General features: G+C 36.0%; 1 protein-coding gene across 3 annotated transcripts in view; it reads right to left on the bottom strand.

The window, feature by feature from the left end:
* The window catches only part of LOC123558556 (coronin-7-like), a 48,728-nt gene that overhangs the window by 13,312 nt on the left and 20,223 nt on the right, over positions 1-15,193 (bottom strand). For all 3 annotated transcript variants that reach the window (XM_053544033.1, XM_053544032.1, XM_053544034.1), the window contains exons 12-21: positions 12,566-12,717; positions 10,912-11,007; positions 10,056-10,181; positions 9,112-9,286; positions 7,217-7,395; positions 6,349-6,457; positions 3,016-3,102; positions 1,851-1,993; positions 951-1,055; positions 266-351 (exon numbers count right to left, since the gene is read on the bottom strand). In XM_053544033.1, the coding sequence (XP_053400008.1) occupies positions 266-351; positions 951-1,055; positions 1,851-1,993; positions 3,016-3,102; positions 6,349-6,457; positions 7,217-7,395; positions 9,112-9,286; positions 10,056-10,181; positions 10,912-11,007; positions 12,566-12,717 (1,258 nt within the window). The remainder of the gene's footprint in view (positions 1-265; positions 352-950; positions 1,056-1,850; positions 1,994-3,015; positions 3,103-6,348; positions 6,458-7,216; positions 7,396-9,111; positions 9,287-10,055; positions 10,182-10,911; positions 11,008-12,565; positions 12,718-15,193) is intronic.

The raw sequence follows: 15,193 nt of genomic DNA, 5'->3' as shown, positions 1-15,193 counted from the left end.
TGTTCGCTAACAGTTTCTCTATTTGCAATAGGCTTTGAAAGCGAACAGCATGGATCCTGACCAGACTATGTTGGTTTTCTCATGGCGTGGCTCACATGGAATTTTATTTGGTTGTTGGGATTAAATTTCCTGGGCCAACACAACCATAAAATCCATGAAAAATTAGTCCCCAACAAATATCAATAATTTCGCAGTATACATGCTGCCAGAACGGGAGCCATGTCTAACATAGCGTATCTTTACATTACCTAAATTCAGGGCTTACTTTTCAAATCCGGAAACAACTAAATATTTCATGTTAACAGCCCAGATAACTCTTGCACCTCTGCTGCCTTCTGGACCAGTACCTTCCTACAAACACCAGTGAAAATATATTCAAATGAACTATTTCAGGGAAATTTGCAACTACCTGCTTTGTAGTTTGTTATGTTTAATGTCTTAAACATTACACTGATTTCAATACCAACAAAATTAGCTCTACTATTAGAAAAAATTCAACTATTCAAACTTATAAGAATTCAAAAATTACTGAAATATCATCACTTAAACTGAAACTTCAAGACGTCAAGAAGTACGAATAAAAGATATGTAACTGATTATCAACATGCTTTATTTACTCATATTCAGGGGTGGCGAAATCTGATTTTGACTTGCTTGTCCGTTTTTGCCTATTGCTATTTTGTACTTGTCCGTATGATAGTTATATAGTAAATTCTGGTCAAATTTCAATTGTCCGTACAAGCTTTGGGACAAAATGGGCGATACGGATATGGACAATTGAATTTGCCACCCCTGATATTCTACACAAATTATTTTAAAACCTTTTAGAAATGTGTAGAGCATAGGTTTTGAACCCAGCAATATATAATATCTGTCTATAAACTACGATACAAACCGGAAAAAAAAAATTGTTTAAACATTTATGTTTCTCACATGTATAATAGTAGTACCTTGATAGGCTCAGGTGAGGTTCTGGGATCATATATTCTAACTTTACCATCTTTACACACTGTAGCAATTAATTTACCATCGGGACTCCATTCTGCACAGAAAATCTGCAACAACATTGAAAAATGTTGGTAAAAACTGAACATACAAAAGTTAGACAAGATATAACATTAAACTTAAACTACAACTTAAATGGTGAATAGTGAATACTACATGTCAGTGCCAAAATTAAACCACAAATATAATAGGGTTATTATACTAGCGGAAAAAAGAAACTGTGCATGGGTATAATATGCTATAACTTAGGTATATAAGAAATCGCAAAAAAAAAAAATTCAACAGGGTTTTATCTGACCTTTATTTAACACCAGCTCAGATGATATGGTTATTGCATCAGCAAATGACTGAGAGGGATACGCAGCTTACCTGTGTAAAGTTTCAAGCTTTAATTTATAAAATGCACAGTTTCTTTTCTTCCGCTAGTATATAACAGTACCTTGACCTGCAATGTTGTACTTTGCTTGAGTTGATTTAGACATGCCTCTTTCCCATGAGGCACTTGCACATTGGCAAAATCCTTGAGAGTCTAATGTATCACTGCAGGTTAAGGCACTGTTTGACCCTTTTATATTATACATGTACCTATTCCTAGTTTTATACCAGCTAAAACTGACCTCAATTTTAAATAAAAAAGACTGTAAAATCTTTTGAAATGGTGAAATATTTGACACATGGAACACTGAAATGCCATTATTATTATTACTATTATTACATAATTTCTGACTGAACAGTTTTCCGTATATGATGGGAGTTGAATACAGGATTTTGTACTCATTAGTCGAAAACATCCTGTATATGGAATAGAAAATTTGTATCAATATAATAAAACAAAATATAAAAACCTCATCTTGGTGTCCAGTAAGTTCTATCTCTTCAGTGTTATCTGACAGGTCCCACAGTTTAATCTTCATATCATACGAGCCTGTCATAATAACATCCTTCGCAAGTGGATGAAAACGTACAAAATATACCTTCTCTGTATGACCTATTTATAGAAACATATTAAACATTTTCTTTAAAACAAAGATATATGAAACAAGAGCACCGCCTACAGGTGCCATCGCTCGTCTGCAAGTGCTGGACAGTATGTAAGAAAAGAGTTACAGTTCAGATTTTCTAAGTATAAAAAGGGCCATAATTCTGACAAAATGCAGGTTAGAGTTATGGTTCTTGATCTACAATGTCGCCTTATGATGATAGACAAGTGTGCAAACTTTCAAAGTTGTAGCTCTTATAGTTTTTGAGAAAAGGTGGACATAAACAAAAATTTTAACCAACGCCAACACCGACGATCAAGTGACGACAATACCTTGTAGATTTTTTAAAAATATCAGATGAGCTTAAAAAGTCATAAACCTTTAAAACTTTGTTTTACTTTTGGTGTAATCAAGGTTACCACAATGTTTGCACACTCATTCAAAACCAATCATTTCTTCCATATTACACTAACTGTAAACTGAATATTTTTGCATAACATTTACACACTAGGATACAGGGGGTGTTCAAGTGTAGGACGCCACATTAGGTGCAGGATAGATGAATTAATTTGAAATCTTCAGTTGGTTAACCAACATGTCCATGTCTTTCGATTTGGACAGTACCATTAACTGTTGAAAGGGGTGCTTACCAAAAAGATACTGACTGAATGGTGAAGAGTGCACATCTAAAATGGTCACAAAGGCAGAATCAGTTGTGTTCATTATGATAAGGGTTAAACTGTCTTTTCATGTTGGTCAATAAAAGCAAAAATCTACTAATAAAATCATCACATTTCTAAAATGGACTGGTTTATCATTCAATTTGGGCAGTACCATTTATTATTTGAAGGGGTGTACACTGAAAATTTATTGACTGAATAGCAAAAAAGGGCAGATACTAGTAATCCATGCCGTGCAGGCTGATCTGGTCTGCACTGGTCGCTAAGGCAGAATCACTTGCCGCCAGCTGGCTAAAGGTTAATATGTAACATAAAATGGATGTAAAACTGTACCAAAACCAAACGCTTACTCATGAGGTATGAATCATATTCTGTCAATGTTTCTGTTAGACCGTCTGCTGGTAAAGTCCAGATGAATATTCTGGCATTATCACATCCTAAACAAGGAGAAAATACATATTTTTTTACAACATCACTTCATAAATAAATAGCATGTGAGGACAACAAATAATTTTCCAACTTTTCAGAAAAACAAAACAACATTTATCAAAACGCATTGTTTTTTCAAAGATCTATAAAATGAAACAGATATGGAACTATAACAAGAACATGGTGAGAAAAATCTCATCAAACTTTTGATAACCGAATGAAATCTTGTTTATTGATGAAGATTTTTTCTTCGCACTTCACCTAATAAGCTTCTAGGAATTTAATAAATTGATCTGGGTGATAAGTGACTTTGCAAGAAAACAGTCTGTAATGATTCTGTTGATGATTAGTTCTTTGGTTTTTGCTTAAAACAGGTCAGGCAGGCTGATCTGGGAGCAATAAAATAGAGAGAGCAAAATAACTCTGTGCGGAGGATTGTAAACTGTCTTAACGTATTATATTTGATGTACTGAATGCTGAAAAGTGAGATATTTTCCATATACAATTTAAAACTTGAAAAGCAAATTAGGTTTTAAGAATTTGACCTGTACCCTTGTAGCCATAAATACAATATGAAGCTAGGTTTTCATATAATCTTGCTATACACTAAGTACTGTGAGAATGTATGTCTATCTGCGCTGAAGTTATATGCCAGAAACTGTTTTTCAACAAACCTCTATGTTATAGATAGAGTTTATGAAGTGAATTCTTCGTGAAAACGAAACCGATTGGGAGGGAAACGGAGCTTAGTGTGAAATCTACGTTTGACCAATCAGAATTGCAGTCAGTCGTGTCTACCTTTGACTGACACCTCGAAGTAACAAAAATGTGCCAGCTTCATTTGACATACGATGAAGGGGCTGTCACTGGTATGCATGCGCATTCAGTCGACGCTCTTCAGCTTGTACAGCCGTACTTCGAAAATTATTGCCACAGTCACACTGGTCTTAAGGAATATGAAGCCACATTTTTTTAAAAATAACTTGCTCTGATTGGTCAAAAAAGTAGACTGCACACTATCTTCTTGTAAGCTAGATATATTTATCAAGTAACAACACAATGTCTCATTCCTAATGGGATTAATTGAGCAGAAATCATTTATCTATTTTAAGTAACGGCAACATTTACTCTAGTGGCCCCAAATAAAATTCCAAGGCAGTTTTCCATATAAGCTTAAGACATACCAAGTTTGGTAACAATCTGTCAATTACAATCCAAACTAGTTGATGGGTGAACAGTTTTATTTCTATTTTTGGCAACACTGACTTCTATCACAATGACATCTGTATTTTTTAAAATACAAGAAAATGTCCCAACCAGGATTTGGACAGCTACCAATCCAATACTCTTTAAAATCCCTACATTCAAACAAGAGGGCCATGATGGCCCTATATCGCTCACCTATTATCACTGCACTTGAGGACAAGAAGGTCCTCAGAAAAAATATCTAAGTCTAAAGGACAGTAACAACAAAGAGAAGAAATTTAACCAAAAAGAAAAAAAATTCTTACAAGGTATAGATATGTCAAAATACACCAAAAAATTGGAGGTACCATCCATGTTGTACCATAGAAAAGTGGTCTCGGTTTTTCCCTACGGCCAATAATAAAAAAGTTACTAAATATAAGCTATTTATAGTAACGTAAAAGGAAAGTAATTAAAAAAAAATAAATATTGTAAGTGAACAAAAGAAGGATCTGCCAAATAAATCTGTTGACATAAATGAAATTTCAGATCAGTATCTTCATTAGTTACGGAGATATACCCATTTTAATTTGAAATAAAGGGAGGTAATTTGATATAAAATCAGTCCATAGTTATCTACCCTGACTGGCTCAGTCCAACTAATGACAATAATGAAATTTCAAATAAGTCCTATAAGTACTTACTGATATAAATCCATTTTGATTACAATCAGGGGAGGTAATCAGATATAAAATAACTCTGAACCTACGATTGGATCTGATTTGTCATGGAATCCAAGAATTATTGTTGTTGAAGTTATTTTGGAAGTCTGTATCAAATAAAACCATAAATGAAGTCTCTATTTGGCTGCAAAAGCCAAAAAAGCCAATTTTGGACCTTTAAGGGGCCATAACTCTGGAACCCATGACGAAATCTGGCCAGTTCAAGAAAGGAACCAAGATCTTGTGGTGATACAAGTTGTGTGCACGTTTGGTTAAAATCGAGTCATAAATGAAGCTGCTATTGTGCAGACAAGGTCAAAATAGCTAATTTTTGCCCTTTCAGGGGCCATAACTCGGGAACCCATTATGGGATCTGGCCGGTTCAACTAAGGAATCAAGATCTTATGGTGACACAAGTTTTGTGCAAGTTTGATTAAATTCAAATCATAAATGAAGCTGCTATTGTGCAGACAAGGTCAGAATAGCTAATTCTGGCCCTTTCAGGGGCCATAACTCCAGAACCCATAACGGAATCTCGCCAGTTCAAGAAAGGAACCAAGATCTTATTGTGATACAAGTTGTGTGCAAGTTTGGTTAAAATCAAATCATAAATGAAGCTGCTATTGTGCAGACAAGGTCAAAATAGCTAGTTCTGGCCCTTTCAGGGGCCATAACTCTGGAATCCATAACGAAATCTGGCCAGTTCAAGAAAGGAACCAAGATCTTATGGTGATACAAGTTGTGTGCCAGTTTGGTAAAAATCAAATCATAAATAAAGCTGCTATTGTGCAGACAAGGTCAAAATAGCTAATTTTGGCCCTTTCAGGGGCCATAACTCTGGAACCCATAATACGATCTGGCCAGTTCAAGAAAGGAATCGAGATCTTATGGTGATACAAGTTGTGTGCAAGTTTGGTTAAAATCAAATCATAAATGAAACCACTATCGTGCAGACAAGAAATTGTTGACGGACGGACGCACGGGCTGACCACGGACGATAGACGAAGGGTGATCACAAAAGCTCACCTTGTCACTATGTGACAGGTGAGCTAAAAAGGTACTATTGACCACTCAGCTACCCAAAGCACATACAGACCCCAAAAATCCAATAAGCATTAACACTTGATAGCCTAAAATTGATACTTCAATCACCTTAGAACTTAAATGGTGGAAGTAGACCCCAGGTGCCTCTCAGAACATTATTGCAGGCACACACATGCACCTGGGTGGCACCTAAAACCTTCTCCTTACATTCTCAAATGGAAGGACTCTACATCCCATAATACTTACCTTCAAGAATTCTGCTATGTACTAGGCCCCCAGTTGTACCGGTACTTAAATACTCACCTACAAGAATTCTTGTATCATCAAACGGATCAAACACGAAGTCATTGACCTTACTGCCATTCTGAATTACTGGCACACCAGTGTCTGGCAACCTTCCTGGTTTGTCCAGCTGTGAAGTAAATAAAAAACTTCATCAGTAAAATACAGATCTACAGGTCATTAAGACTTGTATAGAGTTCTGCAGCCGAGATACTGCATAGTTTTAAGAGTGCAACATTACTCTGCAAAAGAACAGGTGTATTTTTCCCATTGATGAGCTTATAATCTCTCTTACTGTAGATTTGACTGTATGATACACATTTTTTTCAACCATCCTCAAATCAAGATACACAGATTTGGATAGACTACAAAATTCTGAAAAAAAAAAAAATCATCAACTTTGTAAGGGTATAATCGACAATATTTTCCTACTTTTCTGTCTATCATGGCTCAACTTGATTGCCAGTTAAGAAAGAAGAAGCTCAATCCATGTAAATCCTGCAATAAACAACGGCCAGTTTATCAGCTCAGATAAATGTAGTCCAGCATAATTTTTATCTAAATAATTATCTCAATAGCATGAAGGAATGATAATCAATGCCTTCTTGTGGATTACCATCTAATATACCATGGTTTGTCATTCAGATGCTCCGGTAATAAACCACTCCAGCTAATGCCCTCGTGATTCAATTCTTGCGCATCTAAACTCTAAATTGTAATTAATCTGGCAACAAACCACTTGAAGGCTTTGATAATTTGAGAAATAGTTGATAATTTTGTGAATTTCGAATTTTTTATTAAAAAAAAAATCAGAAGGCAGATTATGTCCACCTTTGCCTCTCAGGCAGGAGGAATTTGTCTATTTGGATTTTGTCACATATTCACCCACCTCTAAAATTGCAACAAGTCCTCCAGAGCCCTCCAATGGTATGGCACATCTTTTAGTATTCGCAACAAAAAGGTCACTCTGACCAGGTAATGTCCGACAGAGGCGACGAATATTTACTATGTGTTTACTGGCATGTTCTGATACACCCTTCATGTATTTACACTTAGACTGGTGCAATGCTGAAATAATATATATTATTACATAATTCATTACATAAATAGCCAGTCCACAGACTGTGTTATAAAAACGATCTATGTTCAACACATGTTTACTGAGCTACTAAGTCAAAATCTTAAAACTGAAAGTAGGCAAATCAATTTCTGATATCATTCAATAAAACACTTATTGAATGGCTTGATGGTCAATAATCAAAACTATCGTCCCTTGGTCCTGTGGACTTCGCACAATAGTTTTGACTATCGACCAGTAAACCATTCAGTAATTGTAAACACACATTACAATTCATAACATGTTTTACATGACTGCAATAAATCAGCCCTAATATTATCATTCCTGTACATGCATTATTAGATTCTTAATAAACATGTGTTTTCATACTGGCCCTGATAGGTAGTACTTGTATTGGCTCCAAGATAGCAGGTCAAGGGCCAATAGGACAGACTTTCAGGATCTGACGGTTTACTCTATACTCCCAAGTGCTGGTACTGTTAGTTTCATGGGAATTCTTACTTTAATACCCTGTCCATTAAGGAAGATTTTGAGGATCACTAAAACTAGCTAAGATGTCTCTTTTATTTTGTGGAACATACTTGCTTCAAATCCATAAAATGTCAAGATGATTAAAGTTCACAAGAAAGTCTTTGAATATGTTTAAGATATTTAAACCTTGTTGATTAACTTTCAATGAAGCAATGTTTTATGGATTCTTTCACACCCACCTTACATTCTAACTTTCTAAGCTTTGCACTTGCAATTTAATGGAAAATATTTTAGTCCGGCCTAAATCTTTGATTGGCAAAAACCTATAATGCTGATCCAAATCAGTCAATCCCGTTTCTCAAATCTGTCTTGGGTCAGAAAGGAATACTGTAATCCAGCTTGGAACTATTGACAGATTACTGTGAAATCATTAATATTCGTGGGGGACAAATTTTCGTGGATTTCATGGTTGAGTCAATCCACGAAGTTTAATCCCAACGAACAAGTAAAATTCTCATTCATTTTATGTTCAAAAGTTGAAATCCACGAATTCATATCCCCACGAAATCGCCGTTTTGACCAAAACCACGAAATTTCATGCCCACGAAATTAAATGATTTCACAGTACTTCCGGTTGTTCGTTCCCACTTCCGATTCTGCCAGCACAAACACTCTTTGGTTCCAAAACCAGTCTTACTGTTACAGTGTACAAAGTTATATATTCTCTGCTACAGTAACTGTATGTTTTTAGGGAATGTTTGCACAAACATTTTCACTAGTTTACCATACCTCTTACAAGCTGTAAACAATCTGCTAAACTTTTGGCATCTTACATAGATCAGCTGGTTTCCCCAATATTAGGGACGGTCCAATACCTTGCTGATAGGTACAGGTTGTGTGGGTTTACTGGCAATACTACTTGATTTTTTTTTGTTTAACATCGCACCGACACAATTATAGGTCATATGGCAACTTTCCAGCTTTGATGGAGATGCCCCTCTGTGCATTATTTCATCACGGCCAGGCACTAGGTAGAACCACCGACCCTCGGTAAGCCAGCTGGATGGCTTCCTCACATGAAGAATTCAACACCCTGAGTGAGGCTCGAACCCACATCGGTGAGGAGCACGTGATTTGAAGTCAGCAAACTTAACAACTCGGCCACTGAGGCCCCCAATACTGGTTGAATCACGTGCAATATTTATTGTATATTTTTGAAGTACTGAACAATTTACCTGCAAAACTTTTGGCAGCTTTACTGGGCTCAGCTGGTTTGACTGGTTCAGGTGGGTCTACCGGCTTACTGGTATGTGCTGACTTACTGGTATGTGCTGGCTTTGTAGGTTTGCTGGCAATACTGGTTGTAACACTGGATGTTTTGGTAGGTGATGAAGCCACAACTTTAGTTTTCTGTAATTTATCTAATTTCACTGACTTAAAGCTACTTGCCTACAGTTTGGGTGAAATTTTTCAACATGTTCATTTCCACCAAGTTTAGCATAGGATGTATATATGACAATGAAATATGACAAAGTGGGTGAAAATAAAAGTTAGACATTGGTAAAAATGCAAGAAGAATATAAATTTTCTGCATTACATCAAAAGCGTTGCAACGGTTTACTACCTTCTGCACAATATTTTTGGTTATTCACAAGAAAATCTTGCAGAAATTTTATCTCAATGAATTTGTACCACTAGTCACTTTCAGAGTACTCACTTTTTATGGATTTTTGAGAGAAGCTATTTTTTGCCTAAAATGTACTGGTAAGTCCATTTAAAATTTTGTGGATCCAACATGTTGGGATATGAATTTGAGATTTCTAACTGCAGAGATAAAATGAATGAAAATTTCTATTTTTAATTCCCAGATATTCTGCTTTTTTAATTCTTAATTGTTCTTTCACTTCCTTATCATTTTAGCAGAACAGAAAGGCTAATGCTTACAAAGATTGAAAAAATTAGAATCAATAGCAACTGGACCGTTATTTGGGGAATTTTGATAAAAAAAGATGTCCATGGGTTTTAAGTCAGACTGATACATTTAGGTCATACGGTGATTTCCTAGCTTTAATGCAAGACCCTGACTGTCCTTCCAGGCATTAATTCAGATTCAGAAAGGCATCTGAGTAGAAAAGTCTGCTTCTTCACAATCAGTCTTGTATGTTATTTAGTATCTTACTTGAATTGGAGTACAATCATCACCAGACTTTCCCTGTGGTTTTAATTTACTTCTAAGTTCCTTGTCTGGTCTACGTAAAATTTTCACCGTTCCTCTCTTGATTGGGTCTAAACTTGTTTTGGCAACCTGTAAATACAAAATATATGTTTAAATCAACCTTATTTTGGAATGAGCTTGAAATCCTGTATTCATGTAAACCAAGTATTATCAGTACTCCATACAATTAAGTGGATTCTGACACTTGACACTCAAACAATAATGATAACTGAATATCTTCTTTGATCTATGTCTCTTTACATATAGCTCAAACATTTTTCTTCTGTAGATGGTAAAATATATGTAAACAAAACTAAACTTAATCTCAAAATAGTTATTATTATTACTATTATTATAATATTAGAATATTATACTGCATAAAAACCGTAATTCAGTAAGTTTTTTCGCTGGGGTTAATATCATGCCGACACAATTATAGCTCACATGGCATCATTACAGCTTCTGATTGTGGAAGAAGACCCCAGGTGCCACTGTGCGCATTTTTTCAGGCATGAATGGGCACCTAATAGTACCACTCACCTGTAAGCCAGCTGGATGGCTTTCTCACATAAAAGAATACTACACCCTAAGCGAGGTTTTGAAACCTAAACTGTGAAAGGCAAATGATTCAGTCAGTGAACTTAACCACCCTGCCACAAAAGGCCTCCTAAATCAGTAAGTGTAATGAGCTATGAAGCTTGTATGAGAAACCATGCACATATGGCTGCTGTTAATCAAGTAGCAAATTGAAGGCAACACATACAATATCTAATCTGCAGCACAAATAAATCGTTTCTAAAGGAACTTTGATGAAATTTACCTGTGCATTCTGACCGGAGCACCACTGGTCAGAGGTCAATGCAGGTTCCTCACACTTGGTGTCTGGGAATAGATCTGCATGGAAGTCCTTGTATTGCTGAAAGGTCAGTATGCTCCAATTATACAATGATACAACAGAAGTCAACAACATGACTATGTATTTCTTTCAATAACAAGAGCTGTCAGCGGACAGCAACGCTCGACTATTCAACAGCCTTGTCAACTGAATGAATACAAAAGTCGAAAAAGGGGCATAATTTTTTACAAATGCGAAACAGGGTTAAAGAACCTGCACAGTGCTTATCAGCTCATGACAGTGGATAAGTGTGGGTACTGAGATACCAACTTACATACAAAACCTTAACCAAAAACTACTAAGTAAAAAAAGGGGCATAATTTTGAAAAAATGCAAAGTAGAGTTATGGGACCTGCACAGTGCATGTCAGATCATGACAGTGAACAAGTGTGTGAAGTTTCAATCCATTCTCATTAGTGGGTACTGAGATACCAGCTTACATACAAAACCTTAACCAAAAATGTCTAAGTTGAAAAAGGGGCATTATTTTGTAAAAAGCAAAATAGACTTATGGAACCTGTGCAATGTAAGTCAGTTTATCACAGTGAAGAAGTGTGTGAAGTTTCAATCCATTCCCACAAGACAAGTGGTTACTAAGATACCAGCTTACATACAAAAACTTAACCAAATTGGGACGTGGACGCAGACTCACGGGCGAGTCCAATAGTTCTACCTATTCTTTGAACAATCGAGCTAAAAACCCAAGACTTAAACTTGAATATATGTGTTTTTTTGTTCAAAGCAAACCATGATGTGATAAATATCTGGATTTCAATAGTGAAGATTTCGCGGTCTTTAATTTACACCTATGGTCTACTTTGGGCATCCACATTCCTTTTCCAAAATGTTTTCTCTCATTCATGAATGACCTCTGCTCAAGTCTAGTAAAATTCTGTTTTAAATTTTGAGTTTCATGAGTGTACACTCAAACCTGTAATAAACAGCCAGCCATGGCAGCAATATAATATGGCTGGTGACTGCTTCAGACAGGTTCAAATTAGAACAAAATGCCAATTTGGGAAGATCGCTAATTGCTGCTTAATACAAGTGGCTGTTTAATACAGGTGGCAGCTAAAACATGTTTGACTGTATATCTCACAATGTAACTGCATAACCCATCACTGACACTCTTAAATCTTAATGAGTAATGCATCTATTGACCTATATCCATAGTCATATTTCCATATGTATGCTGAATTGCTGATCATCAGTCTTGGTACTGTAACATTTTACTGTTAAATCAAGAGAAAACATGTTTGTGTCTTCAAACAATGCTTGCCTGCTTGACTGGCTTCAATTCCATTTTTCAACAACATTTAGTTATGCAATAATGGTCAGACTTCCTGGATTCCAAACCGATACTGTCTTCTTCTCCACAAGTAAATGACATTTTCTCCACATGACTCACAGGCGGACGATAGCATTTTTCAGACACCCTGTCTTCTTTTAAATGTAGAATATACGTCGCATCTGAGAATCAAACTCACGGCATTTGGTGTCAATAATAGTCTTACGTTTTGCAAACTGACCTTACCGGGCAGGCTACAATGTTGGACAGGAGAAAGAGGAATTAACTTACCCGTCTTGGAACAATGTAAGGCAGAGGCACTATTGTATTATGTAACAGCAGTAATAGTCTATCAACTTCTCCCTCCATCACGTTAACACCAAGTTTAGGTATGAGGCACGCTCCCTTGATCTGTTCATTCTTTTCTGTCCTCTCGAGGGCATCTATATGGTAAAATAGGTACAAATGTAGTAACAATTTTTGATATATTTTCTTTTTTTTCTGCTGGGTTCTTAAGCGATTGAGCAGAAACCATTTTCTGTCTCATGGTCACTGTGACCTTGACCTTTGACCTTTTACACTCCAAAACAATAGGGGTCATCTATTGACCACAGGCAATCACTCTATGAAGTTTCACCACTGTAAGCCAAAGTGCTCCTTAGTTATTGAGCAGAAACCATTTTCAGTCTCATGGTCACTGTGACCTTGACCTTTGATCTACTGACTTCAAAGACAAGAGAGTTCATCTAATGACCACAGGCAATCACTCTAGGAAGTTTCACTACTGTAAGCCAAAGTGCTCCTTAGTTATTGAGCAGAAACCATTTTCAGTCTCCAGGTCACTGTGACCTTGACCTTTGATCTACTGACTTCAAAGACAAGAGAGTTCATCTAATGACCACTGGCAATCACTCTATGAAGTTTCACTATTGTAAGCCAAAGTGCTCCTTAGTTATTGAGCAGAAACCATTTTCAGTCTCCAGGTCACTGTGACCTTGACCTTTGACCTACTGACTAATCAAAGACAAGAGAGTTCATCTAATGACCACAGGCAATCATCCACTGAACTTTGTGCATTGTAACATGGAGCAATATCAAGAAAAACAACATTACATATCAGTAAAAAGCAAACTTTACATAACCATCATGTAGAATGTAGACTTTAGCAGTCAATTCAAAAGTGTCTCTGGTGTTTTATTCCTTTTAAATCACTCACTGGGTTGCTTCGCAAACATTCATTCGTCAACATTTTTTATACCAAATGCCTTTTTTTTCAGAATGCAGTTTTTAACCAATTTTGTGACTTTTTTGCTAAACAAGAGCTGTCCGTAAGACAGCCAAGCTCGACTATTCGAAATATTGTCACAGAAGCAGGAAATTATTACCCAAAATGTTAAATATCAAAAGAGTTTTAAGTTCGAAAGGGGACATAATTTGACCAAAATACATATCAGAGTTATGGGACTTGATGTTATCAACTAGTTTTATAACCCTGAAGAAACATGTTAAGTTTCAATTCAATATCTGCATTAGTTTTGGGGATAGTAACTTGCATGTTAAACTTTAACCAGAATTTTCTAAGTCCAAAAGGGGGCATAATTTGCTCAAAATACATGTTAAGAGTTATGGAACTTGACCCAGTGAGGTTGGTAATTGACCTAGAAAAAGAATAAATAAGTTTCAAAGCTATATGCCTTTTGGTAATAGCTGTATGTACTTGCATGCAAAACTTTAACCAGGATTTTCAAAGTCCAAAAGGGGGCATAATTTGCCCAAAATACATGTCAGAGTTATGGGACTTGGTGCTATCAACTAGTTTTATAACCCCGAAGACACATGTGAAGTTTCAATTTAATATCTGTAGTAGTTTTGGAGATAGTTACTTGCATGTAAAACTTTAACCAGAATTTTCTAAGTCCAAAAGGGGGCATAATTTGCCCAAAATACATGTCAGAGTTATGGGACTTGACCCAGTGAGGTAGGTAATTGACCTAGAAAAAGAAAAAATAAGTTTCAAATCTATATGCCTTTAGGTAATAGCTGTATGTACTTGCACGCAAAACTTTAACCAGAATTTTTCTTAGTCCAAAAGGGGGCATAACTTGGCCAAAATACAAGTCAGAGTTATGGGCTTGACCCAGTGAGGTAGGTAATTGATCTAGAAAAAGAAAAAATAAGTTTCAAATCTATATGCCTTTTAGTAATAGCTGTATGTACTTGCACGCAAAACTTTAAACAGAATTTTCTAAGTCCAAAAGGGGGCATAATTTGGCCAAAATGAAGGTCAGAGTTATGGGACTTGGTGCTATCAACTAGTTTTATAACCCCGAAGACACAAGTGAAGTTTCAATTCAATATCTGCATTAGTTTTGGGGATAGTAACTTGCATGTTAAACTTTAACCAGAATTTTCTAAGTCCAAAAGGGGGCATAATTTGCTCAAAATACATGTTAAGAGTTATGGAACTTGACCCAGTGAGGTTGGTAATTGACCTAGAAAAAGAATAAATAAGTTTCAAAGCTATATGCCTTTTGGTAATAGCTGTATGTACTTGCATGCAAAACTTTAACCAGGATTTTCTAAGTCCAAAAGGGGGCATAATTTGCCCAAAATACATGTCAGAGTTATGGGACTTGGTGCTATCAACTAGTTTTATAACCCCGAAGACACATGTGAAGTTTCAATTTAATATCTGTAGTAGTTTTGGAGATAGTTACTTGCATGTAAAACTTTAACCAGAATTTTCTAAGTCCAAAAGGGGGCATAATTTTGCCCAAAATACGTGTCAGAGTTATGGGACTTGACCCAGTGAGGTAGGTAATTGACCTAGAAAAAGAAAAAATAAGTTTCAAATCTATATGCCTTTTAGTAATAGCTGTATGTACTTGCACGCAAAACTTTAACCAGAATTTTCTTAGT

Source organism: Mercenaria mercenaria, chromosome 5 (assembly GCF_021730395.1).
Source record: "Mercenaria mercenaria strain notata chromosome 5, MADL_Memer_1, whole genome shotgun sequence".
In the NCBI taxonomy this organism is placed as follows: domain Eukaryota; kingdom Metazoa; phylum Mollusca; class Bivalvia; order Venerida; family Veneridae; genus Mercenaria; species Mercenaria mercenaria.
The sequence above is the reverse complement of the archived record's forward strand: the minus strand, read 5'-3'. Positions and strand labels throughout refer to the sequence as shown.